General features: G+C 40.9%; 1 protein-coding gene across 3 annotated transcripts; it reads right to left on the reverse strand.

Annotated features, from left to right (window-relative positions):
• Window positions 1-536: 536 nt before the first annotated feature.
• ass1 (argininosuccinate synthase 1) lies at window positions 537-25,960 on the reverse strand. 3 transcript variants are annotated; one of them, XM_072371957.1, is made up of 15 exons: window positions 25,858-25,960; window positions 24,686-24,819; window positions 23,673-23,741; window positions 23,371-23,559; window positions 21,734-21,790; window positions 21,585-21,659; window positions 20,651-20,721; window positions 20,528-20,558; window positions 14,500-14,590; window positions 10,716-10,800; window positions 9,059-9,123; window positions 6,337-6,468; window positions 4,354-4,510; window positions 1,043-1,108; window positions 537-917 (listed from the first exon to the last, which is right to left on the reverse strand). In XM_072371957.1, the coding sequence occupies exons 2-15, from the start codon at window positions 24,785-24,787 to the stop codon at window positions 869-871; spliced, it is 1,239 nt and encodes a 412-aa protein (XP_072228058.1). In that variant the 5' UTR covers window positions 24,788-24,819; window positions 25,858-25,960; the 3' UTR covers window positions 537-868. The 3 variants fall into 3 exon arrangements, with proteins under 3 accessions (XP_072228058.1, XP_072228056.1, XP_072228057.1); XM_072371955.1 differs by having other exon boundaries at window positions 25,862-25,940; XM_072371956.1 differs by having other exon boundaries at window positions 24,686-24,806; window positions 25,865-25,922.
• Between the last annotated feature and the right edge of the window lie 194 nt (window positions 25,961-26,154).

A 26,154-nucleotide genomic window follows, 5' to 3' on the forward strand; every position in this document is an offset into this window, starting at 1 on the left:
TTCAGTATGTTTTGTAACTCATTAATGTGGAGTCTGTGCATCTACAGTCTGAGATATGTAGATAAGCTCTTACATCATTTTTAAAAAAATGCATTATATTAGTCCACAAGTGCCATTCCCTTGACTAAAAAAAAAAAAGGCGTCACAATTCTGCCTCTTCGTGTTCTTTAAATGTAGGGGCCCCCATAATGAGCAGTGAAATATACATGTGACAAATCGCTTTTCCTTTCATTTGAATTGTGCCATTTGCACTCAGAAATCGCCTCCTCATGTCAGCTTCGGTGGCCACGAGTGAGCCACCATGTTCCCTCTGGCCTGTGCCAAGCTCCATCTGCATATTGTAAATATGATGCTGTGTCCTCAAGGTTAGTGAGTACAGCCCTGAGAGTTAAACAGGCAGGCATTAATGAATAGGCTGCCTGCCAACGACATGAACTATTACCCACAATCATACCGACAGCATCTGACGCACATCCCATTATTGAATGCTTATCCTTTCTTTAATGAAATGTATTAAAAAAAAGAAGCAAAGGAAACACAATTCACTTCTTTTATTTTCAGTGTTGAACTACCTATGCCAAGAATGAAACAGTAAATAAAAACAAGCCACACACATTTTTAATAACTATTCATTCAAGACAGAATCTGTAGACCCGATTTAAAATATTTCCCTGCCACAATTTCACAAGTCTTATATCTACTTGCTCCTCGGTTCACTGCCTGTAAAATGTTTGCCTCTATGAGTCTGGATCTGACACTAATACAACTAACACTAGAAAACGAAGGCACAGAGTTTCAATCTATTAGTATTTAAGACAAGGTGGAGAGAAGAGGGAGGAAAAGAAGGTGAGTCACAAGACTGCAACAATTACTTCTTGGTGTCGGAGAAACCCTGCAAACGGTGATGTTCCCTTAACCTGTGGAGGAATAAAAAAAGAAAGAAAAAAAAGACGATGGGTAAGAATGTGACTTTTAATAGACTTTTCTTCAATGTTTTTGCCCAGCTGTTGGGAATTATTTTTAGGATTCAAACAGTGCCGACCTCACAGCGTTAATCCTGATGAATCCAGAAGCATCGCATGGATCGTAGTCTCCCTGCACGTCCATGCTGGAGGGAAAGAAAGACATCAAGGCCGATCTTTAAATTCAATGTTAGATGAGCAGCCCAAGAGCGGACAATGCTGTGATAACAAAACCGATTGAAATGTTTGGCATCACTGCAGTAAACATAAGCGACACGGAGTCTTTTCAACAACTGGGATAACTGGATCATTGATAATATTTTCTTTTGAAATAATGCTCCTATTGATTTGCTTCTGAATTCTCCTTAATGGCACTGCTTGTCCTGAAAGATGGAGAATCAATACAAGAGAATGAAAACACACTCATGCACACAAGCTCACAAGAGACAAACATCACTCATTTGGAATAATCCCATCATATCAGCTGTGAGCTGAGCGTTGACATGATTTTGTAATCTGATGTTTGTCTTCCAGTTTACCCCTTTCTTCTAAAAAGTAGTAAATCTATGACTTGCGCGAGTCCAATGTTAAGGCTGCTCTTTGTGTAGACACCTCTGCTGAGCGTGTGTGACTGTCTCACAAAGAGTGCCGTGTAATTACAGCAGTTTCTACCTGCAGTGTTTAATACACTCCCTTACTGAGTCTTCTCCTCCCGGTGACACCCCCAACTCCCAATGTACAGCTTGTACTCATTCTTCTAAAGCACTTAGCCAAAGAGGAAATTGCCAACAAATGATAGGATAAACATTATAAAAAGAAAGGCCGACAACTAAATCATCAACTCTCAATAAAAGGCTCCCTAGCTGGCACCTGAACACCATTATGAGTGAGTGGCCACAAAGAATATGGCACTTTGTGTGTGTGAGCATGTGATTGTGTATTTCTTTAAGAAACCCCGCAGTCTAATTGAGAGCGAAGCCAGCCGAGAGCGAGGAGGGTGACATTTCTGTCTCAGATGGGTGCAGTGACGGGCTGTATTACCACTGTGTTAATGACGCCGTTTACTGTTGCCCGTGGAGAGCCAACGGGATGTCAGCGGGGATTTCACGCCTAATCTGGTCTGTATGCGTGCGTGCGATTGTGGCACGTTTTCTGGTAGCGGCAAATGAAAGTATGTGTGAGAGACTGCTGCCTCCAGGTGTATCAGTGTCAGGTACATGTAGAGTTTAACAATAAAGCAGGCCCTGAGTACCTAATGAAATGTGTCACTGTGCCGTCTTCTAATGTGTTTTTGCACGGTCTAACTGAAAAAATAAGGAGGACGTATCACACGTAAATGAAGGCAGTTGAAGAACTGACCATCCTTTCAGATATTTTGTGGCGAAACTGTATTTAATCAGAAAGTAGAAATCAGTCGGAAAATGAGGGGAAAAAATGACTACTTATATTTGAAAAGCACACCAATTGCAATTTTTTGATTTCAAAGAAACACAGTCGACCAGTACTAACCCTAATCAAGTGAGCAGCAGTTTTCAGACCCCAAAAAGAAATCCTTATTCACGTGTATACCTTTCCACTTCTGATGGAATTACAGGGGAACAAATACACTGCTTGGGGATGTTCTGAATCTATAGAAATGTAACCAGGTATGGGCGATTGTTGTGGCTCTGCAATAACAGTATAACACAAGCTCAGGTTTGTGGGACACGTGGCTTTCATGCGTTCGTATCCGTTCACAATGTTCTTTTACTTTTGTGGAAAAGCTCAACAGACCTGCGACTGGAAGAACAGGAAGGAACATTCAACTTCTATTTTTTAATGGTTCTAAGCTCTGTTTTTTGTTCCCTACGTCATGTTCTGATAAAGAGTTATGCGGGTATAAAATGCCAATAAACAGATCATAAATCCACTATAACTCCACTGATGATAGTTTTATCATGTTTTAAAATAAACAGCACATTATAGCCTGTATAATCTTCCCCTTTTTATTGTGACACTGGCCTCAGATGATCAAATACTGGTCAGGCTCAAATCAAACTCATGGTGTGCTGCATTTACATGTCAAACATAAGCAATAAGATGATCATCAAAACAGTTAGTAGTAGACGTCTGATCTGTTGGTTGTTTTATGTTCTAAATTATTTTTTCAGTTAAAGTTGTTCCACCCTTTCATTTTCTATACTTGTTTCACCTCTACAAGTCATCAGTCGGACAGCCCGATAAATTCATAGACAAATGAGACAAGCAACTATGAAAATGTTAAATTTGAGAAAGCATTTATCACCAACATGTTAAATCGGTAAAGCGATGTCTCTCGACACTCCTCTGAACATAAATCAGTGTGGATCGAATGATGTGGGTCTGGAACTAAATTGTCGGATGTGTTTTTTTTTTTTGTTGCTTTTTCTTTGGGATGTTTGCAATGAGCTTCTTCATGGAGAACCACTGTGGCATCTGTCCGTGGCCCCGAGGACTTTCTGAGGCTGCAACACAACACTGTCACACAGATGTGTCGTTGCAGCTCAGACCTGTGTCTCTTAAGAAGAGTAAGAAAAAAAAAAAGAACACTAAACGCCTGCTGGTGAAAGTTTGGACTTTGAAAGTTACCACCTGGCTTTTTGAAAGACGGTTTTGTTGTAATGCATCTGGAGAGTGAATCAACAGTTTATTTTCCCACTGAAAACAACAGAACAAACCAAGTTAAAAGCTGAAGGAATGCAATGCGAGTACAGTACTTCTGTTTGTCTCTTTCTTTCTCACCAAATATACCATCGCTGTATTGATTTTTACTGGCTTTTTCTCTTGCTGAACTGGTCTAAAGAACTGAATAACTGACTGTGTGAGCCATGCTTTTTTATCTTCCTCTTTCTGACCTGCTTAACTACCATGACACCCTGGTACTTTAGTCTTAAAAGCCCAATGAAATCACCTCTCTCCTTATGTTGAAAACACCATTAGCTTTCTGACTCAAGGGTACAACTGAAGTGTGTGTGTCTTAAGTGGGGATGGAGAGCCATATGGACGGGTTTTCCTTTGGTCATTGCTGAGCCTGCCCAGAGGGCATCGCGGGTCAACCTCCTGAACAAACCCACTGTTACTACAGCTAAGAGGCCAATGGGGGTGTGGAGGTGGGGTGTGGGTCCAGGGCTGCCCTGCAGGAAACAAGTGGGACACTTCTCTGATGTCTTTGTGAAGCAGGGTCAGTTTAGTATGCATATTTGGGGGTCATCAGAGAACTTGGGCGAGCTGACTGGTGCACATGTGGAATAGCTGCACTGTGCCCAGAGCGGCCACACATATCTGTCAAGTGAGAACAAGCACGCACTTTGATCCACCGACACACGGCTGCGTCTGTTTCCAACCACACACACTCGTTCCATTCTCCGCTTACCTGACCAGCTCCTCGTTATACAGGGACTTTGGAGACTCTCGCCCCAGGATGTAGACCTGACCCTTGAAGACAGACAGCTGTACTTTGCCTTCCACATTCTCCTGCGACTTGGCAATGCAGTGACGCACGAAATCACACTCTGGACTGTACCAGAAACCTGGAACAGAAATATGGCTGTAAATACTGTTTTAAAACTAGATTTTTGGTTGGTTTTATTTCATCTAAACACAGAGCGTATTAGAGCCACTGTTAGGAAAACAAAAAGGGAAACAGGGGAGTGAGACAAAAACTTTCAAGACAAAACTTCCAGGATTAAAAGGATGTAGAAATTCTGAGATGAACACATTCATAAGAAAAACCTCCAGGGATTGCAACCAAAAAGTGATACATTTCCAGGAAAAAAACCCCCCCTGAAACTTCTGACATCAAATTCACAAACCTGAGGGGGAGAATATGTTTTTTCTATTTTTCTTTTTAAGAATTCACATCATTCATTCCCAGTTCAAGAAACTGTAAACAAGGAGTGACTCACACTCCTGTGTGTGAGTCACTCCTTCATGTCCGGCTGCGCCACAAATCCCATTAGAATAACCTGCAGACGTAACCAGTACTATCAACTCATTCATCCTTTGGGATGTAGCTCCTGATGAACATAAACTGTCACCTCATCTAAATCAGTACATTCTTTACTCCTGAATCATGAACGTTTTCCACTGGACAAGAGTAAAGACGATACACAAGACTTCACAATGGCGAAAAACAAATGTAAATCCTCCTCCCCAAGCGGGGTCTACACGGACCAGTCCGATACCCGGACCAAGCGCTTTTTTTTGAGCCTCTTTCTGTTCCAGGTGAAGTTCAAGCACTCCTTTCTTCTCTCCCATTTTGCTGACCTGAACCATCAGTCTCTGAGACAGATGGGAGAGGGATGTGTCTATATGTTCAGAGGTCAGGCACACCCCACTCAGCAGGGGTCCTCTACTCATCAGCCGCTGACCTCCACCTCATCGTCTGGCCATGTTCAAAGACACAATGCTCCCCTGCTTTCACTCCCTCTGAATTGGCACAAAGTGTAGGACATGACAATTGCACACAAGGCACAACCTAAAAAAGCTAATAATCTAAATTTTATGTGTTCGTCGTGTGTCAAGGTACAGGTCACTGAATTCATCTCTGTATGTATTATGCGGGATGAGGATGGAAATGATCTTTTTTCTTTTCTTTTTGCCAATTAGAGAAGATCAATAATTGAGTGTGTGCCTTAAGAAAATAGTGACAGATGCGTTGAATCTCAAAGTGATGTTTTGACTTTATTCTTCATTTATTTCAGATAATCACCTGTTTAAAATTCATGCTGAAGCGACACACGCGCACACATGAAAAAAGCAACAATAAGTATTTAAGATGATTGTCTTTTTTTAAGTGAGTGATAAACATTAAGAGGCTATGATTATGTTAAAGGTTCAGTGGTTTAAACACATGTTTCAGGTTCTAGACGCCCTAAATTGCTGTAACTTATCTTCTGAAAAATGGTTTGGGTAAATGGTAAATGGTGTTGTAAACAGATGCAAGGCAGGTGGATTGTTAACATAAGCCGCACTACCAGCCGTCTGCAATCTACAGTTATTAATGATTTAAACTCACAAAGGGTTTAATCTCTGCCCTGCCTCTGAAGGTAGCACCTTTGTGAGTGTGTGTGTGTTTGTCTTCCTGTCTCTGGAGGGTATAACTGAGGCGGCCTAGCAGTAAGTCTGTAATGGCACTGATCCTATTATGTGGATGAAGGTGCAGACGACTGGGGACTGGGCAGAAGGGAGGATTAAGACACCTGAGCCAAGAAAAGCTCACACACATGTGCAAACATACTGAACATGCAGGGATGTATGCATGCATGTAACATGTTCGCTTGTCTTTTACATGAACTGGTGGGAATCAAAGAATAAGTCAAATTGTTCATTAAGATGAGACATTTCAGGCACTTACCATTGTAAATAAGTTCAGACAACTTGATACTGAGTCCCTGTTTGATCCTGCGCACCTCTTTGTCCATGGTAAATGTCTCAATGTCTAAATGGGCCTTCAGCAGAATGGTGCCCCCAGGAGTTTCATATATTCCTGACAAATACAGAAAAAGGACAAAATATTAACAAAGCAAAGTCATTTTCACACAAACCACAGCAGCAGAAACAGAACACTGGAGTTAAAATCAGTAAGGAGATATTTATCTGCTTTGATATTTATATATCAATATATATTTATATATATATATATATATATCTTATTATTTATTTAGCTTACAGCCTTAATTAGATCCAAATAAAATAAATCCTAAACCTTGTTCAATATCTATAATAAATACCTAATTTTATCACAGCCATCTTCCGAGGCTTTTTATAAGAATACAAAATAAAAGCCCTTTTCATCTGAGCTAACTACATCGAACAGCTCTATTAGTCATTAGAAATCTGACAGGCAGGCCTTCACAGTCCTCACAAAACGTGGACAAGCCTGTCCTAGGTAAATAACAGGGTAGAAGGCCCCTGCCAGCCTGGAGCCTGGAGCCTGGACCACAGCTCTGTCTACCCTGCAATTTACCCCCTCTGGACAGGGAGGGAGGGGTGACGGAAGAAAAGATGAGGTACATGACAGGAAAAATGAAGCTGTCACCTAAATGTCAGCTAAAACTAAAAGAGGGCAGGTGAAATGCTACCAGACAGATTCATTTCTGTGAAAGCTGAAATCATGAGAAAGTGAGTGCTGCTTTTATGTTCAGTACACAGTTCTTCACATATTCTGCCAACATATTGTTAATATGACCATTTTGATCCAAGAAAAGTTGCCCAACAGAACGCTTAACAGCAGCTCACAGGACTGTAAAATTTTACAACTTCTGAGACATGCTCAAGACTCAAAATTCTTCCAGTCTGGTAAGCAGTGTAGCTCAAACCTGTAAGTGCCCAAATTCTCCAGAACTGCTCCTGATCTGAAAATGGAGAAGCACTTCCTTTGTACTGACGGCCAAAAACAGAGCTTAGAGATGCTGCTAATTGTCTGAAGCTTCAAAAGAATTGCCACCTAGCATGTAGCTTCTGTTGCTGGGCTGCAGAGGGCATTTGGGAACATTTTGGTTGGCTGTATCAGATAAATAAGTTAAAACTACCCCCAAACACAACTTGGCTTAAGTGCTCAGAAAAAAAAAAATCTAGCTTAACAGAGAGGAGCACACAATTGACCGCTATCTGGTTGAGCTCCAACAGTGGCGGTTTATTTAGGCTTAAAGAAACAAGACCCTCGGTGGTTTTAGAGGTTTTAATCTTTTGTACAGTCACTGCAGGTATGCTAACCATGCTGCAGGCCTGCAGGGCTTCAGGACAGGAATCTTGAGCTGATTCCCTCTGACCCTTTGGGCAAACTTTTGCTCCAACAAAAACAAGAAACTCATGTAAAGAAATACAGATCTTAAGATGGAGAGAAATCTCAACATGAAACAGTTTTAGGTAAATTTAACTGAAAAAAAAACATACAAAATAAATGCTTTTGACGGCTGTTATGGATTCTCGCAGCAGTTTGACATGAGGCATCTAAAGATGAAGCCATCTCCGACTGCTTTTGATAGATGCACTTATATTGAGGCCATCACCAGTGCACAAGTCAGAGGTCTGACAGCACTATGACAGGCGGGAAATGTTAGCCTGGCACACAGGTTATTGAATGTTTTGTAGCTGACTGACAACATTCTTGACAAACCATTTCAATCCCCTACGCCTCTCTGACCCCACACAAATAAATATGACATGTCCCCATTCGATCCCTCCCATCATCTATTGTGCTAACATGACTGCTGTTCCAGAGGGGGCCTGCATGTACACTCGATGGTAGTCATTCAACCACTTGTGCACCTTGTGCTCCACCTCTTCCTATTGCTTCTGCGGAGGAAACAGCTTTGATCCTTTGTTCAACCGAAGGAAGAGAAAAGCGGGCTTCCCATTTTCCAATTTCTACCTGCCAAGTTGCGCCACAGCAGTGGTCTGCTGGCCAGTCAATTTGCCAATCATAGTACATAGTGTCGTGGGGGAAGAGGAGTCCGTGTGAGTCCACACGAGTGTGCCATGTAAGGTAGGGACTGCACACTGGTCTTGTATATTTGCTGTGTGGAGACCCAACAAACCCAACAAAAACAGACTCAACAAAGAAGCTTTTCAAGTTGCCTGTTGATGGTGAAGATAAACAGACAAAAACATCCCCGTAAGACTGTATAAATACACAGCTGATCACAAAGATGTGATCAACTGTGATTTGTGTGTATCCACCATTATCTTCTTCATAGCAGATGCATTCACTGAATGTGTGGGCATGCATAAGTGAATGGAAGTAACTTCGGTGTCTTGACTCCAGGTAATCCAGAGGAAAACAGTTCTCCTGTGGAGAGCGCTTTTGTCATCCAGCCCACATTTATGGAGGCAGAATAGCGAGCGAGACACTTAAAGCACTCATGTAAAATAAGTGCAAATTGCATAAAAGCCCCGAATGCTGAAAGGGAGGCTTCTGAAAGGATGTAAAACTAGAATACTGACAGATATATGTGTGAGCGCATATATCAAGTATATCATTGTCTGAGAAAGCGAGGAAGCTTGTCAGACTAATTTGGCGGAGAGAATGCAACAACAAGGTCCAACAAAACATACACAGATTTTTTTTTCCTTACCTCGTGACTTCATGCCGATGAAACGGTTCTCTACAATGTCAATCCGACCTACGCCGTGCTTTCCACTAAAAGAGAAAGATAGGCTCAGAGGACTGTCATGAAAATCTAAATAGTCCAACTAAATGTTTAATGATGGTATCATAATACAAACACTAATAGAATAGAAACTAGAATAGAAACACTAATAGAAACACTCCCCTGCTAGTAGATGTGTTCAAAGTTGATGTTTATTGTGTTCCTAAGGTTTTCGTCAAACTATAAAGAAGTGATTTATAGTACCCAGTGCATGCTCCTTTTTGCTGCTGGAAAAGTTATCCTTCAGTTACTTCTTTAAACTTTATTTAGATGAGTATGAGTATGAATCTGCAGCATTTTAAGAGAAATTAAGCGCTAAAAGTTGAATACAAATAGAAAACGTGGCATTTCAATTTTGTTTTTTAACCTCATTATGACATGTGACACAGTAAAAAAAAACAAACCCATAGCTTGAAGTGATGCAAATCATGCCGCCACATAGAAGGACTTATTGTTTTTCAAATAACTGCAAAGTTAAAGAAAATTGCTCCCCATCTGCCTCTGGTTACAGATACCAGACACAGATATCAGGTGTGTTCAAGTTGCACAGCTATGCACTATGTAGACATAATAATCTCTTAATTTGTTGAGCTGTTGTCATGTGCCTCTGTGATCGGCACACATTTTACAGAACAATGGAACCAATATGAGATTTGCTGAGAGCAAATTTATCAATCGTTCCCAGTAAATGAACCAGATTGAAAGTTTCAATTAATGACGCTAACTTTTCATCATATTTCCACCGGACTGTCCAGATCATTGCTTTTCAGTGGGAGATGAGTCAGAACAACATTCTACAGAACTACTGCTTCATTAAGAAATATATATGTAACTAAAAGAAAGCCTCAAATGGATGTTTGAAATTTACCTTCTCTCCAAATGCAACGACAAAAAAACCAAAGGAAAATAGTCCAGATAGTGTGGAAAATAGTCCACATAGTGCTCAAAACTCAAAATCACGAGAGGAAAATGGGTTCCTTAAGACTTATTTGTCCCACAAGTTGGAAAGCTGAAAGGGACACAGGAATATAGTATAAGAGTATTTAACGACAAACTAGTAAAAACGTGTAGTTCTTAGATGGTGGCCTTTGTTTGCATTTGTATTTCTTTTCTTTTTCTGGTTTGCAACATTTAAGACCGCCAGGGATTACGTTATAGTGGTCGGTTTTTGTATCCTCAGCCTCAGTGCTGATTGGTGCTTTGCAGGCAGAAGAACTTAAGAAGTAAGAGGCGGAGGAAGCAAACTCTAACTGCCACTCATGATATGGTTATCCCCTGCGTCAGAAAAGGGGCTAAAGTTTGAAACCCCATCATTTGGAGTTGGGGCTGATAACTACCAATGACTACTGCTGAGTCTGCTGACCTCAGGATGAAGGTTGGTTGTCCTCTTCCTACTGAACTAAAATGTTAATGGCTGTCAGTGTATTTTTGTCCAGTGTTACTAAAGCTTTACACACGATTCTGATGGATAGTGTGACCTGCAGCAGATATCTAAAGAAGTAATTAATGGAAGCATGTCTTGTTTTTTTTTTTAAATAAATACGTTTGTTCAAATTAGCATGAGCTATAGAAAAGTGCTTACCCGATCTCATTGAGGTAAGAGAAAATATCCAGTGGTGTATCTTTGGATTTCCCCTCCTTCTCATTGATCACTTTGACAGGAACTCCTAAAGAAACACACCAACAGACAAATAACATAAGAGATCAATCATTTATGACTTAAAAGTGATTAGTGGTCAATCCTGTGATCATTTTAATGTCGTGTTACAGTCGATTAAGTATTCAGGTTTGAAATGAAAAAACTAAAACAGCAACAGATGTACCATTATCTTGGTAAATTGCTAAGAAAATCATTTCATCCTTTCCCAAATAAACTGTATCTCATGTCTGCTGTGTGTAAATCAAATTACCTGCACACACTCTACAATCCCTAAAACAAACTACAAACTATTACATATTCCAGTAAATCAACAAAATATTCATTTCTAACTGACTACAATGATCTAAAACAAAGAGATATATAGTTGTCAGCTAAGGCTGAAAACGTGTGCAAAAGATGATGTTGACAAAGGTTAATACATTCAAAGACCGTCCTCATTTGAAAGCTGAGAGATTAGGCAGGCCTTCACCCAATTTAATTACTCATGCAGCTTTGTTACCCATCCTCACTTTAACGCAGGGATTTCTTTTTTGTGTGCGCTCGCGTGCATGTACCGAGGACAAAAGCACCTCCAAATCCATCACCCATCTTCCTTTCACCGCATCTCCAACAATCCGGGAATTTCTCTTTAAAAGACACCCACACTCACTCTGCACACTTCCTCTCCAAAGCCACTTAAACCACGTGCACATCAATCACTGTCACAGACCTGCTTATTCATGGCCTTCGATGAGCAACACGGGGCAAAGGTGGAGGCGAGGAAACATACAGAGACGTGTGTGAAAAGAGTTTAAAGGCAGCACAAGGAGGACATGAGAGGAAATCTTCTGCTCTCCTTATCCAGCCAGTGTTAAGTTCTATACATACTTAAGCATGCTTGCAGTTGTCAGTCAAACAGCTTTGAAGATAAGGAGCACTTCTGGTCGCCTTTCAGACAGTATTTACAAAGCTCTAACAGGAATGACATGTGAGGGACCTGACTAATTTTTCTAGACAAGGGCTTTGTTGATGGGCCATTCTCACATCGCGGGAATCATGGTGGCTCCCATGGAAGAAGAAAAAGTGCCTCTCGGAGCAGGAGAGGGCAGTACGCAGAGTGCTTTCTTAAAACTGCACGCCCTCCTAGATATCTAATAATTAGATTAAAGGTTCCAATAAATTAACTGAGTGTCTGAACGTGGGAGTGTAGGGGCTGGCCTTTCGTCCCTGCGCTCTCTTTTTCCTCGCTCTGCCCATGTTGCGGGTTCTATCATTCACTGAGGGGTCTTTCTCCACCCGTGATCCTTTTCTTCAGTTTTCTGCACCCTAACAGTGCAGACAATGGGAGCGCAGACACAGTTGTAGGAAAAATTACTGCTTTACATTTTTCCTCTCTGTCTCTTTTTCCTTCTCACTTCTTTGGCATGACAGGAGGGAGGGATGATTTTTTTCTTTTTTTTCCTAAAAAAGGGCGAGGAATGGGGAATAGAGCGTTTGACGGGGGTAAAGGTTCCTGTTGTTAAATATTCTTTTTTAATCAGTGAGAAAACTTTGGTGAGAAAGGCAGGGATGAAAAGGTGGGAGGGGGAATGAAATGAAACATTCTTGTGCTGATCTTGTGCTCAGAGGGAGGAGTAGGCTTGGGCTTTTGTGTGGACAACTAAAACAGCTTTTGTCATAGGCTGCTCAATAAAAGGGCAGAGAAAATGTGTGAAAATGGAGCTCAGGGCCACTAAGAACCCGCGAAACCAGTCTTAGGCTTTACTAGTGCATCACTGTTTTACAAAAGCACATCTCATCTCCAGCTGAAACGACACACACCGACTTGTTTCATAGTTAACATTTTCTTTGGAAAAAGCTGGTAAAGGGACACCATTTTGTTGCAGATCCACAATGACAAGTGCAAGGAGTTTCAATTTGCACTTATTTGCACTCAGTTTTAGTGATTGCAAATAGTCCCAACACATCCTCGGCCAAACTTTTGAACCTCCCTGAAGTTACGATTAGACCTCGTAAAACTGCCCATCAAGCCCATATGATCAGAGGAGTTAGTGTCTCACAGCCGATTGATGCTCTTCCACTTCAGTCTCCCCTGGTGACCAAGATGAAGGGACATCTGTGCCAATAGCCTCGGGCCTGGATGCATCTTGCCTTTTTCTCTTTGCACAAACATGGGACACGTTCTGCTATTCAGCCCAGACCCTTGCGGCAACATATCTAATGAGCATTTCTCTGGCCCCTAAGGGCCTGGTGTATTAGCTGGAGTTAATGCTTCCGGCCTATGTGTGTGTCCCCGGGCCAATCATGGCAGCTTTGGACCAAGTAACGCTGTGAGGGTTTAAGCATAAGTCTGGGTGGTCAGAAGTGGTGATAAAGTGCAGGGGGTCAGCCTTAAAGCTGGAGCTCTGTGGCTATGATGACCATCACTGTTAAGTAATAAAAAGAGGGGTGGACTGGAGTGAGTGGTGAGTCAGAATAGTTTCCCCCTCTTACTGATACAAACCTGTATCCAAAAAAGCAGCTGTGTAAAGTGTCAATAAAACAGAATGCAAAGGATTTGCAAATTACTTAAACGCTAACTGTACCAAAAACATGTTTGATGGTCCCCCTCCTGTTTCAAATTCTGACTTATCAGAGTCAGAGGTCTACTTTTGACTAGGTCAATCTCAAAGGAGAACCAGAACCAGAAAAACCAACACTACTGCAGTGCCGCCAGATGATGCAGATGTTTTTTTCCTCTTTAATGCAAACTTTCAACAGCAATGAACCGGTTTTTAGAGCAGTTTATAACACAATGATTATATAGTAGAAACCACACCATGGGTTGGTTTTAATGCAGCGTGACCTGAGAGCCTGATTAATATTGGGAATGTCCTTTTGTCCCCTGAATACAGATATTTCTTCTGATTCTTATAAATATAAATTCAAAATGACAAATGTTTTAATTATATTGTGTAATATCAAGCATGAAAATGAACAGATTCATTGCAATTTCATGTGATGAAATATTCTTAAAGTTTTACTTCTTAAAAGTTGAACCTCTCTTAGATGCTTTTTAAAAGTACTTAATCATGTTACCGACGTGTTTTCAATTAGTTATGAGATTTTTTTATTTTATTTTTTTGTTTCATGCCAACTTTTCCAAAACAAGTTCCATCCATCCATTCATTTTCTATTCCTGCTTAATCCAACTCATTGTCGTGGGGGGCTGGAGCCTATCACAGCTGTCATTGGACGAGGGGCAGCGTGCACCCTGGACAGGTCACCAGTCCATCACAGGGCCACATAGTAACAAACCAGACAAACAACCAAGCACACTCACTCCTGGGGTCAATTTAGAGTCAGAAAAGAAGTTGCTGGGGACAAATTCTAAATGACTGTGTATTGTTTTATAAACTGTCAGGTCAGTGCTTGATGAACAACAATGAGCTTCTGGGTTTGATTGGTGAAAGATTTATAAAAAATAGGTAAGGAATTTTTAACTGTGAAAATTGAAAATCTTAAATCTTGACATAATTCAAACTCAAATGCCGGCATTAATTACTGGCATTAATTCTTCCAGACCAATTAAAAAAAAAAGAAAACAATGCTTTTGCTCACAGGGAATAGTTGGGTTTCTCTCCATAACGAGGGCGTTGTGATGCAAAGTGACCTGAGGTGCATTTTGTAGTGATTTCGCACAATAGCAGACAGATTTATATGTGACAGATGTGGTATGCAGGCAAACCGTTTTTAAACTCCATCTCCAGCACATCTGGGGCATTGGGAGAATCTTCGGGGTTTTTGGTCATCAAATACAGGTCGGCTGGCGCATGACTCTGAAAAACAAACAAAACCCCACACTCATTCTCTCCATTTCCCACATTTCATTTCCTTTCACGAATTACTAGGACCTCCTGAGAGACCTCATCAAAAGAAAAGTACTGCGACTATTGTCTGAGGTGATAACGGGGCAACCTCAGACGTGGCAGGTAAAAGAAGAGGGAGAGTGGTGCGTGAAAAAGAAGAAACCTGAAAAGGACATCAAGAGTTGAGTGAAGACAAAAATCAATGTACCATTTTTCTCCTCTATTTCGTTTTCATTTTCTCTGTGACGCCCTTCACCACAGGGGAAGGTGGAGAAAAGCGGGATGCAGCGAGAAAGAGTGAAAGGGCAGAGAAGAAAGAAAAGGAAGCAGAAAAAGAAATAACTTACATCCTCAAGCAAAATGTACACAGTACAAGTCAAAACCTCCATCATGTACTTGGTTTATAACTGTCCTCGCCTTTTCTTATCTCTCAGTTTAGTTATTCTAGGTGATGTTTCTTGCCTGCTTCACTAGTAAATGAGGAATTTTCCTAAATGGACCACAAACAACAAAGCCTAAAACCAAAACTCCACTAAAGCTGCTGTGGGTGACAATTGTCTTCTTTTTTTTTTTTTAAGGTTCGTGGAAGCTGTTTTCACTCAGCCACGGTTAGGACCTGAAGGAGTGTGGCGGTCTGACGAGACCACCCACCCATGTGCCCCTGCAACAATTACACAGCATTAGGACAAGACGATGGCCAATGTCCCCTGAGCTGGAGCAAATTGCAGGGGGGAACTATGCAAAATAACTACTAGGTGCATTTAAATGGAAAGCTTTACCAGACTCCAAATCATCATACAATAACTAATCGGCATCTGCTCGCCTCCTGTCAGCGAGAAGAAAACGAGCAGCGCAATCACTTTCCTTCCTTTTAACTAAACACCAAAATTGACTGGGAAGGCGGCCGTCTCCCTTTCCTTTATTTTCTGCCTCAGTGCCCTGAGAGATGCCAAATGAGAGTGAAAAGGAGAGGGACAAAATTACTACTCTAAAAAGCCTTTTGATGGTTACTATTCGAGAGTGGAACAGGCAGAACAAATTCTTCTGTGGGCTTTTTCAACTTTGAAATACAACACACTATAGTGCAAAGGAGCTTTTAACTGAAATAATATTTATAGGTGAAGCAAAGCACTTATTCGTTCCAATTAGAAAAGTAGTTTGAAACAGGTTAAAAATGTTCAACCTGTATGTTTTCTGTTTTTCATTCTAGCTTTACAGAAAGGGAATATTTTTTTCCTCTTTTGGAGTTTGAAATCATAATTTGACTCCCGCTGCGAGTACCTTTAGGGGTCATAAAAACCAACTTATCAATTTAAAAACGTTCTTAGACTTTACACAAAGTGTTTCATGCTTGAAAACTCATGTGTGCTCCAACCCTGAGAGTTCAAACCTACGGACTACTGGATGCAAAGAAAAGAAAGAAACATAAGGGAATAGGGTTGTTTCCAGTGAGCAGGAGATCAATGCATTTCAATTCAAACCCCCTGCAGGTGGACCTGTCCCAAAGCCGTGGCCCTCAGAGAAAGGAAAAGGTAAAGACAGAGAAGGCGGGGGGCCAAGGGTATTGGTGGGAAATGGGGCGTGAAGCGCACCATCATGTAGCACGGAACAGCTCCTTTGGCAGTCTTTGCTTCTGCGATATTGTTGTGCTAAACACGCCCCATAAAGCAAAAGAGAAGGCTGACGCATGAACTTGGAGCAAGTAAATTTCAATCTTTCTACTTATTAGTTGCCTCATTGGTTTTCAATCAAAGCCAAAAGGGCCTAAAAGAGGCAGAGGTAGCAGGAGGGAAAAGGGGGAGGAGGAGGAGAAAAGAGAGGGAGATGGCAAAAAGGTCTTTGGCGCACCGGATTGGAAATGATGCTTAAATCACTATGTTTCAAGTCTGTCTATCTTATTAAAATGCAAACATGGCAAACTGAGCCAAGAATGAAGCAATATACATATGATGTGCCAGGGAGAAAGTCCTATTCTTAACACTCAAGATGTCTTGATTAATGTCAGAGCATCAGCTGCATTTAATGAAGACAACAGGCAAAGCTGTGGTGATACTGAGATGGACACAAAGAACACTTGCTAAGTATTACAGGTCAAGCCTGAAGGCAGCAAGGGCACATGACAAGCTCTGACCTCTTTGCTTCAAAGCACACATTCACATGTCTACATACACCTACAAGCCCACTTCCTACCCCTCAAGCCAGTTCTCTGACCATCCATCTTTCAAGCAAGCCATGCGACCAGCAGCAAACTAATTTTCATTTCCTCTAGGGGAGTCGAGGCTTGCAGTTTCGCTCCCTTAACCCTGGTCAACACGAGCAGTGGCCCATCACCTCTCTGATCAAAGAACTAAGTGGGCCTGGGGAAACTCACTGACAGAGGTTATAATTAAGACTCAGGTGATGTGTTAATGACTCAGGACGAGTGTCAGGCTGCCTCGGGATGGGCTCTGATTTCTAATGTGTGGCGGAATGAAGAGCGGTAAAGGAGAGGTGGAGAGAAAACTGGAAACTGTGGACACTTCCAAAACTGCTTCACTGTTTATCACATTTGATGAATGTCATGACATAAAAAGTACTGTAAGTGATAAAAAAAAATCTGATCTTGATTACAAACTAGCGCCGGTTGATGTGGTTCAAATACTTCTGTCCAGACAAATCAAAAATCTAAATGATTGTAAATTTGGGATCAAACATTCATGAAATATTTGACACCAGAATCTAACATGGGAGCGTGATCTTACATTTATGAAAACCACTAACTTGATGCAGGTTCATCCTGATGGTATTAATTGAGACAGTTCAAACACAATAACAGCTAACTGAAACTGCACTGAGTGCATGTCTTCACATAGATGCCAGATGGAGATGAGTAAATAAAGGTCTCCAGGCCATTGTGACAAAGGGAACAAGGCTTGGGGTTATCAGGAAGGATACAGTGTTAATCACAGAGTAACCTGAACTCTGCTGCCTCTTATCTATGGGAAAACATATGAGCGACCATTTGGACATTTCCTAATCTGACGGTGTTGAGCAAAGAGGGACCATTGTATCACAGGTGGGGGGAGCTGAGGAGCTTGAATAGTCGAGGTCCGGCCTCAGCCTTTAGGGCTGTAACTGGAGGAGAGACGCAGGCTGATACAGAGAGGAGATACCAAGAACAAGGTGGCCTCTCTGATGGCCTTTTAGATGGATCAGAATCTGACATGTTGGTTCAGGAATTTCAGGGAGAAACTGACTTTCCTGATGCTTTATTGGTTCTACGTGGATTTTTTGCAACAACCAAGAAATTGTTTAAAGTGATTTAAAGCAATTTCTCTTTTATTCTGATGTCAGCAACAAGGCTGTATTGTGCAATGCTAAGAAAGAAAAGAAAAAAGTGGAACGTCTCACAACAAATAAGGTTAACTGGCAACAGATCAATGATAAGGTGTCAAATGAGCGTCCCAGAGAGGCGTTCGGAAGTGACAGTGAGAAGGGGTTTACACTCTGTAAAAGACTGAATCAACAAGTCATGGTTCGTAAAACTGAGAAAAATACAGGGATTTTGTTTTCTACAGTACATAATATCATTATAAAGTTTTAAGATTTTGGACAAATCTTTGTATGCATGAAACAAAGCCACAAACCAATACTGAATTGTAGTGAGCTGCACTGGATAAAAAAACTCTGAGATGGAAATCATTGCATGGGCCCAGAGCAACTTTCAAAAACTCTTAGGGAGTTAAGAAGCAAATTTTATTGCTTCATTCACAAAAAGTTCAAACTCACAGCAAATTGAATTAAAAGAAGCATTCCCTGGACTGAGCTCCTTTGAAATGGAGTGATTCCCTTCAGTCTATTTCAAATCTCACAAATCAAAATGTTCAATTCTTTACATTGCTTTATATCTATTCTTTCAAGTCCATTATTAAAAAACTGTCATCTGTGAGTGCGGGGATGCATCTGTGTGTACATCTGCCATCAATGCTGAACGACATATACAAGGTTTGGGAATCAATATGCTCACATAAAGAGTGACTGTTTCAGGGAAGGCCTGAATCAAGGCAATTCTAACCCGCACTCTACATGTATTACAACATTACGGCTGGCATAAGAGAGTCCGGGTGCTAAAGTGACTAAAGTTTATAGTAGCCCACTGAAAAAAATTGGCATGATATCAACAAAAAAATATAACAAAGGAGGCTTTGAAGAGTTAAAAAGCTGACATTATATATAAAGCGAGAACAAAATATATTTTGCTCTCAAAATAACTTCAGTGATTTCCTCAGTTTCCATACATTACAGAGTGTTGTTTAAATACGATGTGACGCTACCCAGTGGAAAATATATCCTCATAACAACATGCCATGAAATTCAAACTCAGCACATACAGAATTTCTGTATTTCCTGAATTGTGACTCACACACCAACCTCAATTAATAATGCTTACCTGGAGGACGACAAGTCAAATAAACAGAGGGAAAAGAAGTTGTCGATTCTGAAAATTACTAAATTATTAAACCCTTTTTTAAAGCTATGAATATAATCTTGTACTCGGGGTAATGTATTCCAATCCTTTTACCATTTAGGTCCTCTGTACCATAAATATTTCATTGTATTTAATGCCATTAATGAATTCAATGTTGGAGTAAATAGTCCAACACAAAACCCCTGAATGAAATCAGTTACGCAATACCACCATCATACATCGCTATGCTATTGAGCTGATTCATGTCAATCCTTTCAAAACATTTCTTCACAGGACGACCACTACAGAGGCAGCGGAGGGGTGGGAAAGGGACAGAGACACTAAGCGAGAGATAGAGGTCTGAGAGTTACAGCGGCCCTGCACCTCCTTTCCAGCAGCGAGGGACCCTTCTTCTCTTTATGTCACCCTGTGCATTGGGGACTCATCTGTCTGGCACACTGTCTTTGTACTTTACTGTTACTGGTGACATTTTGGTGTCACGGTGTCACGATGAAGTGGCTCCCCTCCCACGTTGCAGCCTGCGGCAGCGCAACTACTGGAACAATGAGGTCCCGAGGAGTTGGGGCTAGAACTCAGGAGGCCCCAGCTGGGCGCAACGCCCTAACCCTTCCCCCTCCCAGGCTCCCATGAAATCGGGAATTAGTCGAAGCGTTGCTGACGACAAGTCAGTGTCTGTGTGTCCCCGGCTCTTCCCAGGGCCCAGTGAGGACCCGGGGTGAGGAGAGACAGAGAGACAGACACATCCACCAAGGGATGGGCGCTTCGGAGGTCACTCAGGGCAACCTGTATGTACTGCACTGACCTCCGATCCCAGCAAAGATCAAACTCATGTCTCACCCATGGTAGTGTGAGAGAGTGAGTCGTGTTTGTCTCGTGTTTGGTGGAGTTGGCGTGGGTCAACAGAAGGGAGAGAAGTTTTACTGCTGTGTCACTCCAGATGTATAATGCATTCAAGAAAACAATTGAATATTGGGTCTTTGACATGGTTTCGTGCTTGAGAGTTATATAAACCTTTCTGTTGCTCAAAGTTTGGTCTAAATTGGTCTTCGATTGTCAGCTGCACTCTGGCAAGATGTAAAACAAAACATTATAAGAGGAGTTTTTGGTATGAACAGGTTATGAGATGTATTCCTGGAAATATCATCTGTCCATGCTGTCATAACCTGCTTTTTTGTTTTTAAAGTGTTCTTGAGTAATAGTGTCAGGAACTATGCTTAAAAAAAACCCAAGACATACAGCACTGTTAGTGAGCCGGGCAAATTCATGTGCATTTAAGAAAAGAAGACAAGTGATATTCACCATTTCTATATTTATCACTATATCAGAAACGTTTTACAATGGTTTCAGTTTCACTTCAAGCACCAGTGATGAAAAATGAAAAGACGATAAAGGGGTAAATGAGCATCTTTTTGGACACCGTTGTGACATCTGCGACTTACCTTGGGGTTCTCCAGGATGCCAGACTCATAGCTGTAAGACACATAAAGAATTGGAGCTAGTTTATATCTAACTGAAATAAAAAAAAATTAAAAATGAGAGTGCATCGCATCAGTCACACCCACCTTATATGCATAAGATTTGCATCCATGCTCCAAGGTGCCCGAGGAGTCACAGGCACCGGGATGCCATGTTTCTACGGTTCGAGAGAGAGAGCAGTTGATACATCATCACATACTGTGTGTCTGAAAAATAACTGCAACTTAAAGTTACACGAGAGATTTTACACATATATAAGAAAGTCTGCTACACAAGGAACCAAGAAAACAATTTACAGTGGCTGTTATTGGGCGTGCTGCTTTTTCTTCTCACTACTTTAGTCTCTCACAATAAAAACATCATAAAAAACAACCGACAAGACATTTTGCTGTGTTTGAATGAGAAGTCAACAATTCAGTGTTTTAGGACTGCGTTATTTCCCAAACACCACACAAGTCAGCACCAAAGAAGAAGCAACTAAAAAAACATCATGACCACCCTCTAGTGGGGAAAACTGGTGAAGATCAGATGCAAACTGACGACCAGGGAGCGTGTGTAGTCAAAAAAAATTTTTTTTAAAAATGTAAACCTTGAAACAGTCGACGTTAACGTGTTGATGAGTGTGGCGTTACGTTTCAGCGAGAAAGCAGAAATTATCTTAAGGGGGAGAATCAGGTGTCATAACAGCACAGGAGAAGAAGAAACTGGGAGGACTCAACAACTGAATGAAACACAATAGATTTCCTGCACAATAAATACAGGAATGCATCCGGTGATAGAAAAATGAAAAAAAGAAATAGAAATGTATCATATCAAACATGAAAGCAACACATACATTTCTATTAATATGCTTCCCAGAGATCTTGAGTACTTTCATGACAAATTTTTAAACCAGATACTTTTATGAACTCAACTATGCATCAGTGCCATAACCATTCTATAATAACTCACTTAAACTCACGATTGATAACAACGAAGAGTCGTGGTTCTTACATAAGGCTACACAGCTGAGGCAGTTACCTGTGCATATTCCATCAGATCGGTTCTTCCCTTGAAGCGGTTGTAAAACTCAGGGATCCTCCACGGTGCAATAATCTGAACAACACAGAGACAGCTGCAGCAACATTATTTCACGCCATTTCCTCCATACAATCGAATGGGAAACTCACCTTGACCTCGGGGTACAGGGCGTAACATGTGAGCTCAAAGCGAATCTGGTCGTTTCCCTAAAAGGTACAAAAGAAGAAAATGGTCCATTTCCATGTGTAAATACCTTACCTTCATTAAACAATGATAATTTCTGGTCTATACACACTGTAAATATTGTATATAAATGGTTAAAATGGCAAAGATCCCTGAATGACTCTCAAAGACAGCATACAAATCCCAACACTCACTGAAAGAGGCCTTCACCATCAAAATGAGCCCTTCAGATTAAAAATGACTGACACAATTGACTGTTATTGAAATAATTACATATCACTTAGTTTTTTATCCTTTCCACCATTATTTGCACAACAATTCACCTCTAGAATTCAGTGTGGTAGAGGATTGATATTCCCCAAGCCTCCACATCATTTCTAAGAGATTTTTTTGCCCGTACAGCACTTAAAATGTAAACTGTTTCATCATGTCTAATATCAGAGTAAACTAAGAAAAGGTGGGTTGCTGTGTTGATTATTAAAAACAGCCTATCAATAACAAAAGAAAAGACCTGGTTGTGTTACAAAAGATTACTTTTTGAACTAAAACTTTTCAATGTGGTGTTTGTCTCCACCTACTGGCCACAGAGGGAACGCCGCATTTTAACTGAAAGTGGGAAATGTAATAATTACTTTAGACTTAAAACTAATCACAGGGAGTTTTGACAGCAAAGAAAAGAAATAAACAAATAAATGCGAATAGAATTCTACTAAAACCATCTGTTATATATCTTCTAATGACAAAGTGAAACCAATTTATCAGTCAATTTATTTAACTCCTTTAGTCCTTTAGTTGTCCAGCCCACATCTATATAGCTTGGGTGTACTCCTCCTTAAGAAAATAAACCTTAAATTGTCACGACACGTTGGCATTAAGAGCAGACAAGCAGCATTAATGACTAATGACAAAGGAATTACATTTTTTTCTCACGTCTTGATGGAAAACTGAACAGAGGTGGTTTAATTTCCAGTCAGTGAGTGAACGAGTCAAAACATGTCTGAAGGCAATCTAACTTCAATAAAACATCTTAACACGGCAGATTTAAGACATTTGAAAGAAATGCTATCTCTTATCTTTCCGAGCAGGAAAAGGCCAAGCTACAAAGTGCAATTAATTCTTTTAGATGCAAGAATTCAGTGCAGTTTGCTTTTGATTCAAGCAGAGTGAGAGAAAGTGCAGCCAACTGATAGCTGATTGCTTTGATTTGCATTTAACAGATTAATTAAGCAGAAGAAAAAAAAGACATTTTTTTGAATGAGTGAGGACTTTCTAAAGGGTTTTCAAAAGATTTCAAACATACTGTTCTAGTTTGACTGACGAAGGTTAATATTCAACCCTGTAAACGCGTGGTCCAAAGTGTTTGGTGACCCACTTATGTAGCCTGTGGTTAGAAAGCCTGTTTGGGATGTCCAAGTGGATTATGCACCTAGTTTGTAAACTCAGTATCTGCAGGCCTATTTTCAGCTTCACCTACTTTTGTGTGTCAGCTCCACAGTAGAGCAAAAAAAAAAAAGATAATCACTTCATGACTTGGTTAAATAAGCAGGTTCTTCACCAACAGGGTACTGATTTTTTTTTTTTTTAAATCTTGGGTTTGATTTACCTTTCCGGTAGCTCCATGGGAGACAAACTGGGCACCCTCTCTGCGTGCAATCTCGACCTGACGGCGGCCAATACAGGGCCTTGCTATGGCGGTGCCCAGCAGGTACCGGTCTTCATAGACTGCATTTGCCTGCACTGCAGGCCAGATGAAGTCCTCAACGAACTCTTTGCGCAGATCTTCAATGAAAACCTACACGGAACAACAATGTTGAACAAACTGTGGCTGCTTTGCTGTGGCAGTATTCTAAAGTCTCTCACATCCATCCAAAGCATATTTGCCCCCCCCCCCCCCCCCCCTCTCACCTTCTTTGCGCCGAGGCTTTCCGCCTTCTTTCGAGCATCCTCAAAATCTTCATCTTGCCCAATGTTGGCCTGCAATGACACAGTGATTCCACAGCAAAGTGGTTCAAATTTGCAATTCAACGTTATAAAAAACAACAACAGAGCAGCAATCTGCTTCACAGGCATTTGTGTTAAATGCATAAACACATAGGGCACATGCCTGTGCATTCTGACTATCTGCCAACTTGTAATTCAGAACACGTCTGCTGTGGAGGTGCAACAACCTCGTCATGGCTGACACCAAGTGGGCCACTTTAGGGCATGAAGAGGCCATCAGATCTCCTGAGCTGAGCGAGGGAACATTTTCCCTTCTCAATTCTACTAAACATAACTGATATGTGCCCACTCAATGTTGATGCCTTTTATTTGTAATACAAATTCTGTCTGTTCATAAAATCGAGGCTCTGCTACATTTAATTTGAAGAAAAATCTGTAAATTAAACACACAAAATGAAAAAAAAGCGGAATATTACTACACATGCCCACTATCACACACACTGTGTTTTTGATCATGACATTCTTGATACTGTATTTTGGCAACTGCAGTGTTTCTAATCAAATATTGCATTGGTTCAGTGTCCTTTCTCGTTGGCATTAGAGCAAAAGCCAGAAACCATTTGGGGGTTTGCGTCTCGTGGGCGGCAGCAGTCGACTGACTAACACCCATCCCCCCCCAGAGTGAACCACAAACCACATGAATGAAGTTCAACTAGAAAATCTGTCTGCCTGGCAGTTCTTTGTGTCACCAGGGCCAAAAGGAAATCCAGCTAGATTTGCGTTTTCATTATCAATCCAAATCCTGTGATGCAAAATGATCGGTGCCGTAGATACTGACCAGACAGTTTTTTTTCTTTGGGACAGCCTATAGAGAATTAATACCTGTATGACAAATTGTATAAGCCAACTTGACATGTAAAAGCAGCTGGCTGACAACTAAGCCACCTGTCGCGCACACACTTGTGTTGAAGCCTTACCAAGTATGTGATGACGTCGTAGCCCTGTTCCTTAAGCCACACCAGAATACAGGAAGTGTCCAATCCGCCGCTGTAGGCCAGAACCACGGTTCCCTTCGACATGATGACGATCGCTTTCAGCCTCGGCAGAAAAACTGAGAAAGAACAGCAGAGAGACAGTTAGAGCAGCTTCTGTAGCCCCGCTGTGAAGGAAAGGTCAATATATAACCAAGGTTTACTTCTAAGTTAAAACAACTTCCTGTTAAATCAAAATGACTATAACAGAGTCTAGTCTGTCCCTCAGTGACAGCTTTGTTTGGCTTTTAAACAAGTCACTGTTTAATTTTGTGCGTAAACATCCCAGCATAGATTCAGCTTCTCTAATATGACAACTTACTGCTTATGCATGAATACAACTTCTTAACAGACAACACAAGTACTTTTCAGGAACTTCTGCTATCTCATAAACTATTTTTTTCATTTGAAAACCAAATGATAGTCAATTATCAATTAAGTAATTACAATCGTTCCTTTGTACATAAGCAGACTTACAAGTTTAAGAGTTCCACATTGCTGTAAAAAAAGAAAAACTCCACTCATTCTTTTTCCTTTTCAGATGCCATTTCTCCATTTCAACCCGATAGGCTTAGAAACCTCATTTAATATCATCATATTGTGATCAATCTGTCTTAAAATAAATCTCCCCCTTTTATTTCATCCGTAAGAGAGCAAAAAAAGCACCGTTAACAGGACTATGACGTTGCTACAGGTGGTTTTCACGATACATAATCAACCCAATTTCTCTGTGGTGTGCGCACGTGCATCAGAGGTTGTGGAAGAATACGTCTTCCCGCAAAATATTATCCCCGTCTGTCTCTAGGAAGAAGAAATGCATAATATATAATAATGTTCGACTATTGGGGGTTATTGTTATTGTAAATAATATTGAAATTTTCAAGCCGTCTGCGTTGCATCAGTTGCAGAGCGAGCGAGCCGTCAGCCGACTTAAATGGCGTTTAAGTGGGCGATATTGTTTTTGGGAGACGCTGCAAAGATGAAGCTATAAATCACGACTTTTGAAATGGTCGGTGAGAACTCCGTGGCTAACCGGCTAAAATCACAGCGCCCGTCACGACCAAGTATTGTTTAATAAAACGTAATACGGATATTTACAAACGTGAAGTGCTGCGGACTTACCACAGAAGCGTTTGGATGTTGTGGTTTTCCGTAGCTGGTCGTTAGTGACGAGTGTGGGGAGTTGAGGTGCAACAGCGCGTTCCGTTCACGAGCCAACAGATTCTGTTGCGTCATTTTTTTCCTCCTAGATTGTTTATTGGACCTTTATTAGATAGTCAATGATACCAAAAACAGTTTGCATCCCATAAAGTTAATCATAATCCGTATACATAGATATATATATATTCATTCATTCGCTCATTTTCTATACCCGTTTATTGTTATTCAGGGTCACGGGTATGTGTGTGTGTGTT

The sequence above is a fragment of the Leuresthes tenuis genome, unplaced genomic scaffold, assembly GCF_036924035.1.
Source record: "Leuresthes tenuis unplaced genomic scaffold, fLeuTen1.0.hap1 SCAF_19, whole genome shotgun sequence".
NCBI lineage: Eukaryota > Metazoa > Chordata > Actinopteri > Atheriniformes > Atherinopsidae > Leuresthes > Leuresthes tenuis.